Source organism: Elgaria multicarinata, chromosome 14, assembly GCF_023053635.1.
Source record: "Elgaria multicarinata webbii isolate HBS135686 ecotype San Diego chromosome 14, rElgMul1.1.pri, whole genome shotgun sequence".
Lineage (NCBI taxonomy): Eukaryota > Metazoa > Chordata > Lepidosauria > Squamata > Anguidae > Elgaria > Elgaria multicarinata.
Window position 1 is genome coordinate 1,920,780 of NC_086184.1, and position 18,505 is coordinate 1,939,284.

General features: G+C 51.2%; 1 protein-coding gene across 1 annotated transcript in view; it reads right to left on the reverse strand.

Annotated features, from left to right (window-relative positions):
* Positions 1–805: 805 nt before the first annotated feature.
* ACSF3 (acyl-CoA synthetase family member 3) overlaps positions 806–18,505 on the reverse strand; it is a 65,332-nt gene continuing 47,632 nt past the window's right edge. The window contains exons 7-9 of the mRNA XM_063140902.1: positions 5,473–5,607; positions 4,995–5,106; positions 806–990 (exon numbers count right to left, since the gene is read on the reverse strand). Coding sequence (XP_062996972.1) covers positions 873–990; positions 4,995–5,106; positions 5,473–5,607 — 365 coding nt within the window. The 3' untranslated portion in view covers positions 806–872. The remainder of the gene's footprint in view (positions 991–4,994; positions 5,107–5,472; positions 5,608–18,505) is intronic.

Here is an 18,505-nt window from a genome sequence, read left to right on the forward strand (position 1 = left end):
AATCAACAAACATTGCCTGCATTGTATATTGGGTCCTTTGACAGAAACACCTTCTGTCCCTCTTGCCTTCAATAGGAACACTCAAGGATTTCATTCCATTTCTATTTCAAAGTGAACGGACTTCTTCTGAGCCACCCGGACTGATGAGTAGATCAGAAATCAGTCATTCATCCGATTTTGCACTTCTCTGAATTTTGCGATGCAGTTCACGGTTCCAAAAACGTTACAAAAATGCAGGGCGGGGCAGGAGGGGGGGGGTAACCTTCATTTCCACCTCTTTGGAAACCCATAATTACATCAAAAACACCTAAAGGAGGAGTTGGAATTATGACAGCAATTATTGGATATATTTTTTAAAAAATTAAAAAACCAACAATTTCTCCATTGTAAATCAGACAAATTTGTTGTACATGTAATTGTTCAAAGGATGTAATTAAGAGGTCTTCAGTGGCTGCAGAGTGCTCTTATCTGTGTGGGTGGGGGTGGGGGGGAGGGGGACTGGAGATTTTGTTCAATGGGGCTTCTATGGGCCTGGAAGTAAATATAGCCTCTGCCCCCTTGCCCCATTGGCGTTGGCTCCAAATTACACTACCACCAAGCTGTACTCTAAGAACATATTGCCAGCCAAGAAGGAGACTGAGTAGAAGAACGCCAGATTTTAGAAGACGCTGATTTACAGTTAAGAAAATAAATCGCAGATCCTGTCCAATCTTACGCATGATAAGTCAAGGGTTTGTCAGCACATAAGGACGTGGTCGGGGCGTTGGAAAGGAGACCACCCAAGCGCACTCTTGGGAAACTCCGGCACACTTTCCACCGTTCCAATGGAAGGGTCTTGTTGCCACCACGCGTTGCTGTTCCAGCAACCTGTTCTAGGTGGAGTAGAACTGTTTGACGAGCTGCTTCTTGTCCACTTTGCCCATTTGGTTGCGCGGGATCTCTTCCACCAGGAGCAGTTCGGAAGGGATGGTGTAGGGAGCCATGGACTCTCTGGGACAAGCAAGCACATTCCGGTTAACGAGCATGCAACGGCCTCTCTCCTGCCTGCTTCCATCCTTGGGCAGAGTGTTCATCTGTCCACCCTTATGGGCTCTTGTCTCTCTGGCAGCGCCGTGCTGGACAAAGCGCTCAGAAAATGGATCCTGCATCCTACTCCTGTAAGTATCGACATCTACGAAACTCTCAAAAGATACACTTGAATGTGCAAATCCAGTGAAGGCCCCTGGTCCTCAGAAGAGAACAACAAGAGAACCTGTATAATGATGGCTGGATCGTGATACCCATTAGCGCTGTGCTCCGCCCCGCTTGCGAATCTGGAGTGGAGTGACCTGATCTGCCTCCACCAAAAGCAGATCTGAATCAGGTCGGGGGAGCTGCGGATCATGGCGAAGCGGTTCGCCTCCATCCGGAGCTCCGAATGCAGGTAAGTGGGGAGGGAGGGGGGCTCACCTGGCGCCACCTCCTCCTCCGCAGTCCGTGCGGCGACGGAGCCAGGTAAGGGGGCAGGGGGGCTTACCTGTGTCCACGGCCTGCTTCCGCTTTGAGGCCTGGCCCTCAGTTGAAGCCTGTGATGGACCACAACGGAGGCAGGTAAGTGGGGGGAGGGGGGCTTACCTGGCTTTGCTGCTGCAGTCTGTGCGGCGACAGCGGCGGAGCCAGGTAAGGGGGCAGGGGGGATGGGGGCTTATTTAGCCCCCATTTTGCCCCCTCTCCCCACTTACCTGCCTCTGCCATCCGCCACGGAGGCAAGTAAGTAGGGAAGGGGGGGGCAAAATCTCTACCTGCACCTCCGGATCTTGCTCCGTGGAGCAGAGCGGGGGAGGGTCAGATCGACCCAAAGCGCATTGGCCCGATCCGAAAGTTGCGGATCGGGCCACGGAGCAGTTCAGGGGGGTCCGTGCAGAGCCCTAGTACCCATTACATTTTCTCCCTACAGGTATGCCTGATACTGGCATAGAGCTCACTGTATCACAGACCAATAAATCCCTGATCACAACCCAAAATACCAAAGCTGCTTGATCTGATGCCAAAGCAAGAAACGGGAAATGAAAGGAAGTACTTCTGGACGCAGAGAAAAATTCACTTGCCCCCCCCGGCCCTGATGTGACATTGGCCACGGCCTTCTAAAAGCTCCCAGGCGGCTCGCCGCGATACTCTGTTGCCACCAAACAACAATGAAAGGGTCTTGTAGCACCTTAAAGACTACTTATTACGGCAGAAGTGCTTTATAATAAATTTGTTGAGCTTTAAGGCGCTACAAGACCTTTTATGGTTGCGAAAGAGGGTTAAATAAACCCATGCAGGAGGAAAAGGTGTATAGTGGCTAATAGCCACAATGGCTAATAGGAATTGTCCATGTTCAGAAGCCAGTATGCTACAGTTGCTGAGGGCCAGTAACGTAGGAGGACTGTGCCTGCCTGCAGGCTTCCTGGGGCATCCGGTTGGCCACCCTGGGAAGAAGCATGTGAGTCTAGGAGGGGATCTACACAGCGCACTGAAGGCGCTTGAATGCGCCTGCAGTGCGCCCCGAAAGCAACTGTGTAGATCCTGCCCTGGAAGAGGCGGAGGAAGAGGCGGAGGAGGCGGCGGCTGGGGAATCCAGCCGTGTCCTTGCCGCTGCCGCCACCCACCTCCCCGCCGGCCTCCTGCTGCGGGCGAAAGAGCCACCCAGGTCGGAGAGCTCGGCGGAAGGCGGGGCGGAGAGCGGAAGAAGCTCTCTGACCCGGGTGGCTCTTTCGCCGGCAGCAGGAGGCTGGCGGGGAGGTGGGCGGCGGCGGCGGCAAGGACGCGGCCGGATTCCCCAGCCTCCTCTTCCTCCGCCTCTTCCAGGGCAGGATCTACACAGTCGCTTTCGGGGCGCACTGCAGGCGCATGGAAGCGCCTTCAGTGCGCTGTGTAACTCCGCCCCTGATCAGGGGCGGTTAACGTGTGGCATGTGGCTCCTGCCAGCTCACACGTTGAGGGAGACCCCAATACATAAATGTATGCATGCATGCATGTATATATGAAAGAGCGCTCAAATAAAGCACTTCCAAGAGGCAAATGGATCACTTTTAATGGGCTCTCATCAATCCTTGCAATTAGATATGGCAGGGAGAGCAAATGACAAATTGTCAACAGAAGCGCTAAGGAGCCCGGCAAACGCCCGCTCCTCCGCATGAGTTCCAGGCAGGGGAAGATCCTTCTCCCCCCACGGTCCGCTCACACATTCCTCTTGCGCACAGGCGGGCACGATGGGGCGTTTGCCGGGCGAGTCCAGCTCCTCCTCGTGTCCCACCAGGAGCCCGACTCAGCGCGAAGCAAAGTCACCTCGCCCTTTGCATCCCCCTGGGGCCCTGCCCAGCGCTGACAGGCACCTTCCCCGGCACGGAGTCTGAAGTGACATGATGATCCGCCAAGCCTGTCAGTGCTCGTCTCCTCCTCCTCCTCCCTAAGCCCCTCCTCCCCTGCCTCCGAACCGTCGAGGCGTCCTGCCATACGGAGACCTCGAACGCGGGGCCTGTTTGTCACCGTGAAGAGACTGGAGGCGAAAGCCACACGATGAATCACTCTGAAGAGGGACATGTGTCTCCTGCCAGAGAGAGCGGGAAGGGAAGGGGGTGGCGGGAAGCCAGCGACGTGGAAGATGAAGAGGAGAGACAGGGGCCGCGGCGGGGAGGGAGGGAGGCCGGCAGGGCTGGGAGGCCCACGAGGCGGCGTGCGGTGGACGGACGGACGGACGGACCACGGGCCCTTCTCCGGAGGGGCGCAGATGCCACTCTCAGATGCATCACACGCCGGGTGGAAGCGCAGGCCGCCCCGGCAACCTTCGGTGCAAGGAGGCCGGCAGGATATTGTGGCACAAGGGCAAAGAGGAAGACGTGCAAAGGGATGGCGCTTGTTCCTTGCCTGCCTTAACTTCCCTCCCTCCACGGCTCTGGCTCAAGAGCGGGACATGCTCTGGGGGAGGTGAAGGAGGTTAACATCGAGATGATATTATTATTATTATTATTATTATTATTATTATTATTATTATTATTATTACTACTATTATTATTATTTTCTTGCCTTTTCCCCAGTACTGGGACTCAAGGCGGTTTACAAGATTAAAACATATACAATTACAACATTTTACAAAAGTTAAAATAGAATTAAACCCTCAGTAAAATTAGAAACATTTAATTCCCCCCCCCCAAAGCCGTAACGATTAAGTTAAAATAAAATAATCCAATACATTAACGCAGGTCCAGAGTATTTCCAAATGCCTGCTAGAACCAATTCTTTTTTGCCTCCCTCTGAAAGTCTAACAAGGAGGGAACCGGCCTAGACTCCCTGGGAAGGGGGTTCCAGAGAGCCTTGGAGCAGCCACCGAGAAGGCCCCTCTCCTGAGATAAAGGCTGTGCAGGAGCCTTCATGCTTGCCACCACTGTTTCTCGGACATCCACGAAGAGGACATCCATGAAGAGGACATCCATGAAGAGGGGTCCAGCTGTCGTAATTGGGCAACTCTCTATATTTAAGTGGTGCATCTTTGCACACTGTTAGCTTTGTCAGGGAAGGGGAAGAGTTTGTTTTTGGTGCTGGTGGGGAACCCTTGGGGGAAAGAAATCTCTCTGGCGCAACAGGCAGAAAATAACGAATCATCAATATCGCCGATCTCATAATTAGCTTAACGAACTTGCGGAGTTACAGATGCCCGACATAGCGGCTGAGGGGGGCTAAAAACAGTGTTGGGAACCCCTGCTTGTGGATTTCCCTGAGAACCCTTCCCCAACCTGGTGCCCTCTAGACGTGTTGGACTACAATTCCCATCACTCCCAAGGAGCGTGGCCAATTTGGCAGTTTCTTCTTTGGAATAACATTTCGGTTGAAGAACTAGTGGGAAATATAGCTTGGAAATAGCCTTGTCTTGCGCCTGTTTGCACCAGCTCCTCTTCATTTCGTTCACTGAAGGGGGCCCTGCCCTGTCCTCCTGTGCCCCGTGGCATCATGAAGAGAGAAGGCTGCCACCTTACCTTGCCCACTCCTTCAGTTCCTTGAGGGAGAGCGTCTGCCCTTCACGGAGCTTTACCACGGCACTGATTTTCTGACCCCACGTCACGTCCGGGGCAGCAATGACAGCCACATCTGGAGAAAGAGAGAGAGAGAGAGCGCGTCAGAGTCACGTGGGTAAAGAGGTAGAACCTCCCTCCCACAAGAGATCCCTCCACGTGCCGCCTTCCTTCCTTTTCTTCTCTTCTCTAATTCAAAAAACTCTACAAGAGTAAAAACAGTGATACCAAATAAATACTTAATAAATACGGTTTCTTCTACTTCGTACCAATGAAAATAAAGAATAAGGTCGAACATCATCCCGGAATGTTGTCGTTCCAAATTCTATTCTATTTCTTGACAAATCTATTTCCCCTCAACTGCCTTTATTTTCTTTCAGGCACCACGAAGGGGTATATTAATAAATCAATAAACAACTACCACAACAGGGCTCCGCTTTACCAGCAATGCTGTGGTGGGCCAGCAGGTGGCGCTCGACTTCCAGGGCGCTGACTTTGTAGCCGCCGCTTTTGATGATGTCAACCGAGGTCCGCCCCCTGATCCAATAGGTCCCTTCCTTGTATACAGCTGTGTCACCTGGGAAAGACAGACAAAGGAAAGAGACGAGGAAGACAACGTTTCCTGGTGTGTGGGAGGCGGAGCCTCCTTTGTCCCCGCCCCTTGGCCACAAACATTGGTCAAGCAAGATATGAATGGCAGGGTGACGTGGCACTTGGGGTGGTGGGCTAGGAGGTACCAAGAGCAGCAGGGGGGCGAATGACAAAAAAAAAAAAAAGGCAGATGGCTGAGCTAGGGCTCGCCTGGTGCACTGGTGCAGGATGGATGGCTTTGGTGGAGGATGGGTCACCTCAATGGCTATGTGCCATGACAGCTCAAAGGAATCTCTGTCTTCAGATGCAAGAGGTCAACCTTCCCCAACCTGATGTCCCCCAGATCCAGCATGCTCCAGCCACTGAATTGCAGTTGCTAAGAGCAACAGCAGGACAAGGCTGTGACCTTCCTGCCCTGCGTCTGGGCTCTCTAGAAACATCTGACCAGCCACGGTTGGAAGTAGCATGTTGGACTTGAACAGGGGTGGGCAACTTCTGGCCCCCCAGATGTTTTAGCCTACAAGTCCCATCAGCCCTAGTCTGAAAACCAATGGTGAGAAATCATAGGAGTTGTAGGCCAAAATACCTAGAGAGGTACAGGTTGCCCACTTCTGATCTAGAAGGTGGACCAACCAAGAAACCTGTCTGGTTCGCCCTGGATGGAGAAAGTTTTGAGTTAGCAGCTGGAGTTTACATTTTTTAAAGAACTGGAGGATCTACAATTGTCTGGGCCTGTAGCTCAGTGGTCAGAGCATCTGCTTTGCATATATAGAAAGTCCCAGGTTCAATTGTTGGCGGTTCTGGACAGGGCTTGGAAGGAATCCAGCCTGAAACCTTAGAATCATAGAATAGCAGAGTTGGAAGGGGCCTACAAGGCCATCGAGTCCAACCCCCTGCTCAATGCAGGAATCCACCCTAAAGCATCCCTGACAGATGGTTGTCCAGCTGCCTCTTGAAGGCCTCTAGTGTGGGAGAGCCCACAACCTCAACAGGCAACTGCTTCCATTGTTGTACTGCTCTAACCGTCAGGAAGTTTTTCCTGATGTCCAGCCGGAATCTGGCTTCCTTTAACTTGAGCCCATTATTCCGTATCCTGCACTCTGGGAGGATCGAGAAGAGATCCTGGCCCTCCTCTGTGTGACAACCTTTTAAGTATTTGAAGAGTGCTCTCATGTCTCCCCTCCATCTTCTCTTCTCCAGGCTAAACATGCCCAGTTCTGTCCGTCTCTCTTCATAGGGCTCCTAGTTCAGTCCAGAGGCCCATATAGCTCAACAACCTGCTTCCCACAGTCAGTCTCTCTTCATAGGGCTTTGTTTCCAGACCCCTGATCATCCTTGGAGAGTCACAGGGTTCTTGTGAGGAGAACATGGAGAGGAGAGGAGGGGATTCCTGTGTGCTGCTTTGGGCAACTTCATTAGTGCGTGTTGTAAATTAACGCAACGTGATATCCTGTAATCTTGCATTGTTTTACAACAGCAGCTAAGAAAATCTGAGCAAGGACTGTGAAAGAAAGGTTCGAGGATCGAAAAGGTGGTTCTCCAATCCGAGCCAGTGAAGCCAAAGGACTTCAACTCAACATTGTTATGAAGGATATGTTTTAGTTATGTTCTTTTTAGTTATGGATTTTCACTCCAGGGCCAAGTCTTCCTGACAGGGGGTGTCACTAGATCTGCGTCTCAGGCCCCAAAGGCTGCCAATTTCAATAACATTTGCATTTGCTGATTTCCATCTAGAAATACAACTTTAGAAATAACCACTAGGACTTATTCATTTAAATTTCACAGATTTTGCACAGCCAGACACTGAAGTCTCATCCAAATCACCCCAAACAAAAAGTAAGTTCTTCAATTACTTTGCGTCAGAACTACTCTTGTCGTTTGGATCCCTCCCAGAGCGGCAGCTTCAACAGCAAAGGCTTGATAGCAAAAGTGGGCGAAAACGTCCCTCACAACCGAGGGGTAATGAATCACAAGGTTCGCTTAGTTGCTTTCACCTGGTCCTCGGCTGCACAGACGTGCCCTCGAACCTTTTTTAATTCTTGCCCACTGCTGCTGTCTGGGTCCCTTGATGTTACACTGACAACCTGCCTGTTTGACTTGGGTACACCTGGGAAATGTTTTCGGATCAAAGAAGGGCAGATTCCAGCTGGACATCAGGAAAAACTTCCTGACTGTTAGAGCAGTACGACAATGGAACCAGTTCCCTAGGGAGGTGGTGGGCTCTCCCATACTAGAGGCGTTCAAGAGGCAGCTGGACAAGCATCTGTCGGGGATGCTTTAGGGTGGATTCCTGCATTGAGCAGGGGGTTAGACTCGATGGCCTTGTAGGCCCCTTCCAACTCTGCTATTCTATGATTCTATGATTCTAGAAAGGGCCAGGTCTTCCTACTTCAGAAGTGCTTAAAAAACCCTTTCTACAGGTACTCTGGAACGACACGCTTTGACTAGGTGTGACCTGTACACTTGCTATGGTCTGCCAAAAACGCAGGTGTTCCAAGGGGGTTTAAATGGCTCTCCCCAGATCGCTTCCTTCGTCCCTGGATAGATTGAACCACAGTGAGCTTTGCAACGATGGAAGCCATACAGATCCCAGCACAGGCCTGTGATATCCCTGAGACCTTCTCGGCACCTTCTGCCCCAGTCGCCAAAGTGTCGGGCAGGACAGGGAGCCTCCCTGGGCCTTGACTGCGATGGAAGCTAGAATCCTGGATGCTCAGACGTCTGCTTCTGAGAGCATCGCCCTTCTCTTGACAAACTCTCCCAGGGAATTTCCCGCCGCCAGGCTCTTTCAGTGGCACGGTGATCCTTCCCTTTGAAAAGGCACAGACAGAATGAGGCATCTTCCCTGCTGGATTCCTCTGCAAAGAGCCCTATTACCTGGAGAGTCTCCGAGCTCTCTGAATTAGCATGATGACAGGACACGCGGGCGTTCCAGCGCGGAGACCCCCTCTGGGAAGCCCTTCTTTGAAGCAGTCAGAGGCAATAACGGCTCTTTGCGCTCCTTCGGTAGCTTTCATCAGAGGGATCGCGAAAGTATTTGGCAAGTGCAGCTAATTAGGCTGAGAGAGGAACAGCTGGCGGGGCAGCTCAGGTAGGCCGCGGTGGGTGGAGAACTGGCTCCTCTGGTCCTTCTTGGCACCACGTAAGGGGCATCGAGTCGCACACAAGATCCTTTGAACTGCAGAAAGTTGCCTGTGCATCATCTGTTAATGTAAGTCGGGGGGCCAGGAGAGAAGGGCCTCTGACATTTATATTTTCCGCTTCAGCCCCGCTAGGCAGCAGGGCCGGGCTCCATGAGCAAGCTTTTGCCAGGTGCCAGTCCAGTCTCCTACTGGACTCGTTTACAGACGCTGCCGAAACTGCTGTCGGGAGAGTTCGGGCTCTTAAAACTCCAGCGTGGCGAAGCTCTAGGATCAAAGGCATCCTGCACAACGGCAGGGTTGTCGGTGGCTTGTGGTGAACAGGCACAGGAGGGGATGCAGCATGACAAACCATTAGGCGGAAGGAGTAAGAGATTAATGACGGGATGGGAATCGCTTGTCCCCACAACAGCCACGCGTGGTGCGGAGTTTACGGCATGCCAGGGCCTGTGACGCCTGTACGGGTGTGTTACGGACATAAACCTCCTCGCCCTCCCCAAATGGAAGCTGCATCAATAGTTCCCCATCTGCTCACATATATCACACACTTCATTCCAGTTTATTAGCCGGAATAAATCATAAATATTTCATTATACATCAACGGTGCTCGACTCCGGGAAGGCACAATCCATCACCCCGATGCTCCCCGCGACCCGGCACCGCGCATTAAGCTTTCCAGTCTATTAAACAAGATTGATACAGTGTGCTGGGATGGACTAAGGGAATGTATTTATAGCGCACAGGGGGAAAGGGAGGGCACCGAGAGCACGCGAGACGCCCGGACAAGACGGAGCCTCCCCCGCCCCGGTGGTACCTGGGCCACACGCAGCTGCAAGGGAAGTACAGCATCCATCAGGAACGGAGTCTCCCAGGCTGTGAAAGATCACATCGGGGTGGTTTTCTGTAGTGGAGTCTTAATTAAATTGTGGGGCATGCCGGCCGACCCCCTGACCTGCCAACTCTGGGGGTCATCATCTCAAGGTAGGAGAGCATGGAAAAGAATCAGAGGGGCAGGGAGGAACCCAGTGGAATCCCCCAGCGGACTCCCCCACTCTCCCTCCAGCCGAGCTGTTTGGCAACAGATTTTGTAGGCAGATGTCTGCCCAACTTTTCCAGAAAACAAAACCTTGGAGGAAGGAGGTCTCACAACCCCCCAAGGAATCTAAATAGTTCTTATGGTTTGGAAGTTTATTTATTTATTTATTACATTTATATAACGCCCCACAGCCGAAGCTCTCTGGGCGGTTCACAAAAGCTAAAACAGTAAACATTAAGAAGTATACAAAATTTAAAAAAGTTAACTGGCTCAAGTGACAGGAAGCCTAGAGAAGAGAAAATTGAGGGGAGACATGATAGCACTCTTCACATACTTAAAAGGCTGTCACAGATAGGAGGGCCAGGATCTCTTCTCGATCCTCCCAGAGTGCAGGACATGGAATAATGGGCTCAAGTTAAAGGAAGCCAGATTCCAGTTGGACATCAGGAAAAACTTCCTGACTGTTAGAGCAGTAAGACAATGGAATCAGTTACCTAGGGAGGTGATGGGCTCTCCCACACTAGAGGCCTTCAAGAGGCAGCTGGACAACCACCTGTCAGGGATGCTTTAGGGTGGATTCCTGCCTTGAGCAGGGGGTTGGACTCGATGGCCTTGTAGGCCCCTTCCAACTCTGCTATTCTGTGATTCTATAAGTTTGTCCCTATATTTAACCTACATCTACCTCTCAGTGGCTAAGAAAGGCATGTTTTTGTCTCACACGTGGTGGAGAAGATCAGTGGAGTAGTGGTAAACTTTGCTGTTTGGGTGCTCATTACGACAGTCCTCTTAGCCAGGCAGCTGTATTGATCCACATCTGTCTACAGATCTACAGTATCTATGTTGCTGGGAAAGTCCATTCCACACATCCACACACCCTGCTACTGTAAGGCCTGCAGCTAAGTTCAGATGGACCAGAGAAGCCTGAGGGGGTGGTGGATGATCTCAAGAGTCCCTGCTAATCAAAAAGTCCTGGTACTTTGATCCTGCAAACCCTGGCTCCCTTACACCACTGGGTAAGGTAAACGGCCATTTCTGTCCCGCCACCCTCTCCACCACGTTTCCATCTCTGCTCTCTTTCAGCCTTCTGAACTGTAACTCCACACAAAATCCATGAATGCCAGAAGTGACATCCATCTCTGCCAGGCCACCAGTCAGAAAGCCAAGCGATGCTATGCCTCCTGTCTGTGTGGATGTGAGTCCTGAGCCAACTCCAGTAAAGCCAGGAGAGAGGCGAGTGGCAGGTGGGGGGGAGAAGGGGGGAGAGAAAAATCTACAGATCTCTGCAGGTGACGGTGCCTCAGACGAAGGAATTATATCACTCGTCCATTTGCCAAGCCCCAGACCTCTGCAGGTGATGCGATGCCTCAGACGAAGAAATGATACATCACTCATGAATCCGCCGAGATCCATTTTAATACTTATCGGGTTCTTTGCTCCCCTCCCTTGACTATCTTTGGGGCAGATTTTCACTCCCCCGGTGGTTCAAATCTACCTCCTAATGGCTTAAAGACTGATCTCCTCCGGCAGGAATTTTAAGATGTTTTTAGAATGTTGTTTAGGATGTTTTTAACAATGTATATTATGCTTTAATTCAGTTTTATGCATTTTATCGTTTATTGTTGTTCCCCGCCTCGATCAAAATGGAGAGGTGGGTAAAAAATTAAATTATTATTATTATTGTTGTTGTTGTTGTTGTTGTTGTACATTTCCTTTTAAGGTGCAATAAAAGGCTCCTGTCCCTGTCTGCAGCCCACCTGATGCGTCTAATAGGAAACCTTGACCATTCCGCCTGGCGGCTCCTTCTACCTTCCATGTATGCAGGGCCGGCCATGCGCTGTGCGCTGCATAGAACCAGAAAGTGGCCCAGCCTGTGCTCAGAGCACTCACAACATATGTTTGTGGGCATGGTAGGGAAAGAGACAACGCAAAGCGGTCTCAGGAAAGTGGGCCTTGAGGAGATGGAAGCATCTAGAATCATAGAATAGTAGAGTTGGAAGGGGCCTATTAGTCCATCAAGTCCAACCCCCTGCTCATTGCAGGAATCTAGTGCTGGCTCCATGTTTTTTTTGGGGGGGGGGAGTTTTGGGTAAGATGGCTTCAGGAGGGCCCTTCTCTGTGCTCCCTCCCCTCCAGGGCACTGCTACCCACTTGCTTGCTTTCCCTCAACCCAGCAACCACCGAGAAGGAAAGTGCAAGGCAGATGGGAGGGGGCAGCTAGAGCACCTTGCTCTCGTCACTGCGTTCTTTCTTGGGAAATTGAACACTGGGTGGGAGCTTGAGGCCCGTGGTTGTGTGATCCTCAAGAAGGAGGCAGACAAGCCGGAGGGGGGTTAGAGGAGGGCAACGAGGATGTTCAGGGGTCTGGAAACAAAGTCCTATGAGGAGAGACTGACAGAACTGGGCATGTTTAGCCTGGAGAAGAGAAGATGGAGGGGAGACATGAGAGCACTCTTCACATACTTAAAAGGTTGTCACACAGAGGAGGGCCAGGATCTCTTCTTGATCCTCCCAGAGTGCAGGACACGGAATAACGGGCTCAAGTTAAAGGAAGCCAGATTCCAGTTGGACATCAGGAAAAACGGCCTGACTGTTAGAGCAGTACGACCATGGAATCCATGACCTACGGAGGTTGTGGGCTCTTCCACACTGGAGGCCTTCAAGAGGCAGCTGGACAACCATCTGTCAGGGATGCTTTAAGGAGGATTCCTGCATTGAGCGGGGGGTTGAACATGGCCTTAGAGGCCCCTTCCAACTCTACTATTCTAGGATTCTATGATCCTCCTCCTCCTCCTCCTCCTCCTCGTTCCTCGTCCTTATTCAATTGGAACAGAAAGCCGGCAGAGGACCTTGTGTGTTTCAGATGACTGTTCGGAGGCAGCCTGACTCCCGCGCCTCTCAAGGAGAGCAACTCAGTACAGAGATATCTCTCTGACCAGGCCCAGAAGGGATGTTCGGCTGAAAGAGCCTGCTCAGAGATTCCCTCTGTAGTTTCTCCTGTGGGCTCTTTGCGTCCGCCGGGCTCCTACTGCGGTCGTGATCAATAAAGCATCAAAGGCTCCTGCGGGGGTGGCAAAAAAGGAGCGCCCAACGCTCTTTCAGCCCCCTCCAGCTGCACGGCATTACTTGGTTCTCCATTCTGTTCACTCGTCCCTGGTATTCAAGGTTCATCTCTTTAGATACATATTGGAGCCATGATTTACAGCCTGGGTGTTGAAACCCAGGCCTGGGGGCAAAATCTGGCCCACCTGGGATCTCAACACGGGCCTCCAGGGGTCCCTCGATGGCCACCTCCCCTCTCCGCTGACTGCCAATCATTTGGGTTGGGTTCCTGGCCTTTGTGCCCCCCCCCCCGGCAGCCCCCGTCTAAAAGGCTGAAATGCCTTGCCCTAAGGCTTCAGAAGCTGGTATTTAGGCCTTTTGCCCTGTCCCCCTCCCTCCCCCAGGATGGGATCCGGCCCTCACGCAGAAAGAGTTCAACACCCCTGACCTAAGGGAAATCAACGTTTCCTTGAACACTGAAGTCCTCAGAGACCAGGCGCCTCTGCATTTCACCACTGATAACGTGGCAATCAAGCCAGGGCAAGGAACGGTTCATCAGTGGCCTGCAAAAAAGACAGTTCCGCCAGTCCTGCTGGCCATCGGTCCTACGTGGCATCAAGGAAGCCCACAGAGCAGAAGAGAGGAAAGTGAAAGGCGCGGCGAGAGGCAGAGGCCCAAATGGGTCGTAAGTTCCAGCAGGACTTGCAGCCCCCAATCTCAAACCGGCAGCCCCGTGTGCAGCTGAGAATCCTGCCCTACGTCACAGACGTTTTGCGTCAGATTTTCCCACCCGTGGAAGGGCCTAGAACAGGCTTGGACGTCCAAAAGCGCTGCAACACACGCAGCTGGATGATCGCTGGGATCGAGGCCACAAGACGCAACAGCGCGAGGACGTCAGAGCGCCCCCATTTGTTGCATTCCTCTCTCAGTCTCCGTGGGAGAGCGGCCCCCCTGCTGTTCCCCCCTGCCTTTGCTGGATAGGAGCGCCGGCAGCCCCCGGCTGGGAGAGAAGGAGTTAATCAGGCACACACGGGTCTTGGAAGCGCTTGTGGCGGCGGAGGCCCTAGAGCATGCGGCAGCAGCAGCAGCAGCCGGCCTGCGGTGGAATTCTTGTCATGCTCCAAACTCCGGGAGTGTGTTTGTATTCTGCGCACAGCGGCACAGAGCCGGCTGTCGGAGTCACACTGCGAGAAAGGGCACAGCCTTGCCGAGATGAAAGAATCTGAGGCACCGGTAGAGCCTCCCCTGGCATTTACACCTAAAAACATTTAATAAAACAAAAATAGAAAGAACGAAAAGGAATCCCACTCAAGGGCATTCTGCAGAGAGCTCTGCTAATAAGCCCTTGCTCAGCGAGAGGCGGGATGGAGCCGGAGAGGAGGCAGAGGAGGTGGTGCAAGTGGAATCGCTCCAGGTACCTGGGAGGCAGAAGCAGCAGGTGATGAAGGCTACCCGCCCTTCTATCTCCCACTTGGCTACTAGCCCGCGAGGCTGTCAGGGACCCCTGCTACAAGCCTGGGCACAGGAAAGCCAAGCTACAAACCCAGGGAGTGGACTAAGCAGGCGGCTGCCTTGAAGAAGTTAAACTTAAAAGGTTGTCACACAGAGGAGGGCCAGGATCTCTTCTCGATCCTCCCAGAGTGCAGGACATGGAATAACGGGCTCAAGTTAAAAGAAGCCAGATTCCAGCTGGACATCAGGAAAAACTTCCTGACTGTTAGAGCAGTGCGACAATGGAATCAGTTACCTAGGGAGGTTGTGGGCTCTCCCACACTAGAGGCCTTCAAGAGCCATCTGTCGGGGATGCTTTAGGGTGGATTCCTGCATTGAGAAGGGGGTTGGACTCGATGGCCTTGTAGGCCCCTTCCAACCCTGCTATTCTATGATTCTATGATATGAAGTGCCAAAACCTGGACTCCTACTCTACGGAGGGTACCTGTCCTATCATCCCCTCTCTCTGCAGAAGGACAAGAAAGGATGCTAGCCAGGACAAGCCAAGGACTCACGTGAGGTGTGGGTGTGTTCAGACTAGGAACGGGAATTTAGGTTCAGGTCATTTTTTTATAAGAATTTACCAAAATTCTCACATTTCTTCATATCTGAGAAGAACTTGAATGCAGGAGAAACCAAAATTGGCAGATTTGTCCATCTGGGCTCAGGGCTTTGAGTGTTTCTTTGAAGTCTGGGATGCAACCAAGTCTTTATTCAACCAAGTTTGCGGCATAGGGTTTGGGATGCCACCTCTTCTTTTTATCTTTTTCTGGCAGGCAGCTATTACACGGACCTCTCTCCATGCTAGAAACAGCTGTATCGATTGAATTTGGCCGGTAAATGGGCGAGAATTTGATTTCAGTTTGCTTTTCGATAAGAATGAACCGTAATTCACCAATTTCTTTATATTCAGGATGGAAAGAACCTGAGAGATAATGAATCTGAACGTGAGAGAAAAAGAAACCAAGAGATTCCTCCATCTCCAGTGCGGACTGCCGGGTTCATACCAGGATTGCGTGCGAATCTAGCATCCCAAAAGGCTGAGCAATGGGCATAAATGGACCACCGCCATTTACCAGTTGTGTCTGCACTGGGCATTTGACACAAGCTGAGGCTGACCAAAATGCCAAGCACCCAGCCTTGAAATGCCACTCGCGGATCCCCTCCCTAGTTCTTGGGCACAGTACTTGGCAGGGTCCATCCTCCATGTCATCAAGAGGGGTATTCTAGTGTTCTTTTCAGGTCAATTTTCAGGGCCTGTTTTCTCAAAATAAGCCAGACTCCTGGCCTGCAAAGCTGCTACTGTGGAACCTGCAACAATAAAGCAGGCACAACTACCTCGAAGCATTTGTTTGGCCCAAGAGTGCATACTGGAAGCACGCCTTTGCCCACCTTCGTAGAATTAGGGCTGTCACACAGTTCGGAACACACCTTCCTTGCTGTCAGTCCAGGGACCCCCAGGGGTGACCAGAGCGACAGCAAGTATCCCCCATCCTGTGTTTGAGGAATGATTGACATCTCCCCACACGATTGGGAGATTAAAAGTGTCTCTCTCCCATACAATTTAAAAAATGCCGCTCCTGAGATCTCTGGATTGTTGAAAGGCTGTATCACTGCCTGCTTCTTCTCCTTGTGTCTATGATAGCAACACGCCACCAAGCAGTTTTGCACCCTGGAGCGAACTGTAAGGACATAAGAAACGCCCTGATGTTGGATCAGACCACGGGTCCATCTAGTCCAGCATCTGTTCACACAGTGGCCAACCAGCCATTGGCCAGGGATGAGCAAGCAGGACATGGTGCAATAGCACCCTCCCACCCATGTTCCCCAGCAACTGGTGCAAACAGGCTTATTGCCTCGACTCCTGGAGATAGCACACAACCATCAGGGCTAGTAGCCATTGAGAGCCTTTGCCTCCAGGAACCTATCCAACCCCCCTTTTAAAGCCATCCAGATTGGTGGCCATCACTACATCCTGTGGTAGTGAGTTCCATAACTTAACTATGCACTGTGAAGAAGTACTTCCTTTTATTTGTCCTGGATCTCCCACCCATCAGCTTCATGGGACACTGTACACTGGAAGCTTATGGGTTTCATGGTACATGGGCAATTTATTTATTTATTTATGACATTTTTATACTGCCCAATAGCTGAAGCTCTCTGCAAGCTAAGACATAATGGATCACATGCTTGACTTCAAAGAGGGGAAGAAAGGTGGTGGTGGGGCAGTCTACCATCTCAAACTACAACAACTGGTCCAAGAATTCCATCCAGCTCAAACTGAATAACGAGTCTCTGACTGTTTAAATTGCCTTCCCTGCAGCGTGCAACTTGGCTGGCTTGAGTAGCCTTTATAAATTACATCTGTATTCTACCCCTTCTTCACAACAAGCCTTTGAGGTAGGTTAGACTGAAGGAATCTGGCTGAACAAGAGCTTCCCTACGTCCAAAGCCGATCATCTTTCTCCTCCAAAGTGGTGCCCTCAAGATATTTTGGACTACATCTCCCAGCATCCCTGACCACTGGCCATGAATCTTTCTGCCTTGAATCTCCTGCCAACCAATGTCATTGGCTGTCCCTGATTTCTAGTATAATGGGTGGGGGGAGGGAAAGAAAAATCTCGCTCTACTTCCAGTAGTTTGAAAGGGAGAGGAACCACCTTGCTGCTTCAGGCAGGAGATGCTGCAGAGGGTTTCCAAAGAAGGAAGGGGGTCACTGAAAACGGGAAGCCTTTCTTTCTTTCTTTCCTTTCCTCCCTCACATTAGCATTTAAGTATTTATAGACATCCTTGCAGATGGCGAAAAGGAGTGGGAGGGGGGGAAAGGGGGCCGTGCCCTGCCGCTCAACATCTTGAGAGGCTGAAACCCGGCAAAAAGTAATTGCAGTAACCAAGATGCTGGAGTTAAACCCCCCCTTTGCTCTGCTCCTGCCCTTTGCAGAACAGCTCCGGGATCAATTACACATCTCGCTAAAGCAAGCAATAACGCTTCCCCCTCATCCCACTCTGCGCAGCGCCCTTCCTGGGTCTCTCGTGAACAAGATTATTAAACAATCCGACGAGGTAGCAGTGGGTGGGTGGGGAGGCGGCGGTGGTGGGAACAGTGAGGATGGCTGGGGAAGGATTTCTACGCAGCCCTTTGTAGAAACATACAGAAGCTCACTTCCCTTCCCCGTTTCTTCCATCGCAATGCCATTAGTCTTGACTAAATATGTCCTCAATTGCCTTGAGTGAAGCCCAGAGGGAGGCTTCTCTTGAAAGCAAAGAGCCCGGGGCAATTGCTCCCAGGGATGTTATCCGTCCAGGGTTGCAGCGTGGAGTGGAGGGACCAGAAGCCCGTAGAAGTCAAGGGCTTCCGTTTATATGTCCTGATCGTCTTGCTGGACAAATACAGAGTTAAATAAAAGGGCAACGGCAGCTTAGGAAGCATTTGGCCCAGGACTGGGAGGAAAACAAAGCCATGTCTTCCAGACACAGGGGTGGCACAAGCTGTGCAGGGGTGTAGAGGAGGGAGTGGAAACAAAGGCATGTAGTTACTGCAATGTGGTTCTCATCAGTTGCCTCCTCCCTATTATGGCCAGTTATTTGATTTCTTTATCTGATTTATACCCTGCCTTCCCACCCCAAACAAAATGGCGCCCATTAAACTGAAAGAATGCGGGACTATGTTACATGTAACCCTAACAGTTGGCTTTGGGAAACATAAATATAATACCTGAACTAAACAGAAATCTGCATTTGCTAGTGCGTCAAAGCTTGAACAGCAAATGAGGGGCAACAGCCTCTTCTTTGTGCAAGAACAACCCATAGTTCTGAGGTGCTGCGTAAAATTAGTTAATGAATTTCAATTCTGCAGCTGCTCACTTCAACAGTCCCTATTTTCTTTTGCTCACAGTACAGTGACCTTAAGGCCAAAGACAGAATTGCCCCAGGAGCTGAAGATGTCTCACCACTGTTTCTGGTATATTTCCATGTTTAATGTCCTTTTGGGGCCCATTTCTTCTCTTATATAGTGACCACCCGTTTTGGTATAGAGAAATGGCTGCAGAGAAGCCAGGGACATCAATGTCTTTCCTGTGACTCTAGGTTGTGCAGGTCAAGGAGCCCTGATGGTGTTTTTAGCCCAGAAATGGTGCTGTTAGAGTCCACTCTACGGTTGAAACCTAAAAACAAGGTTG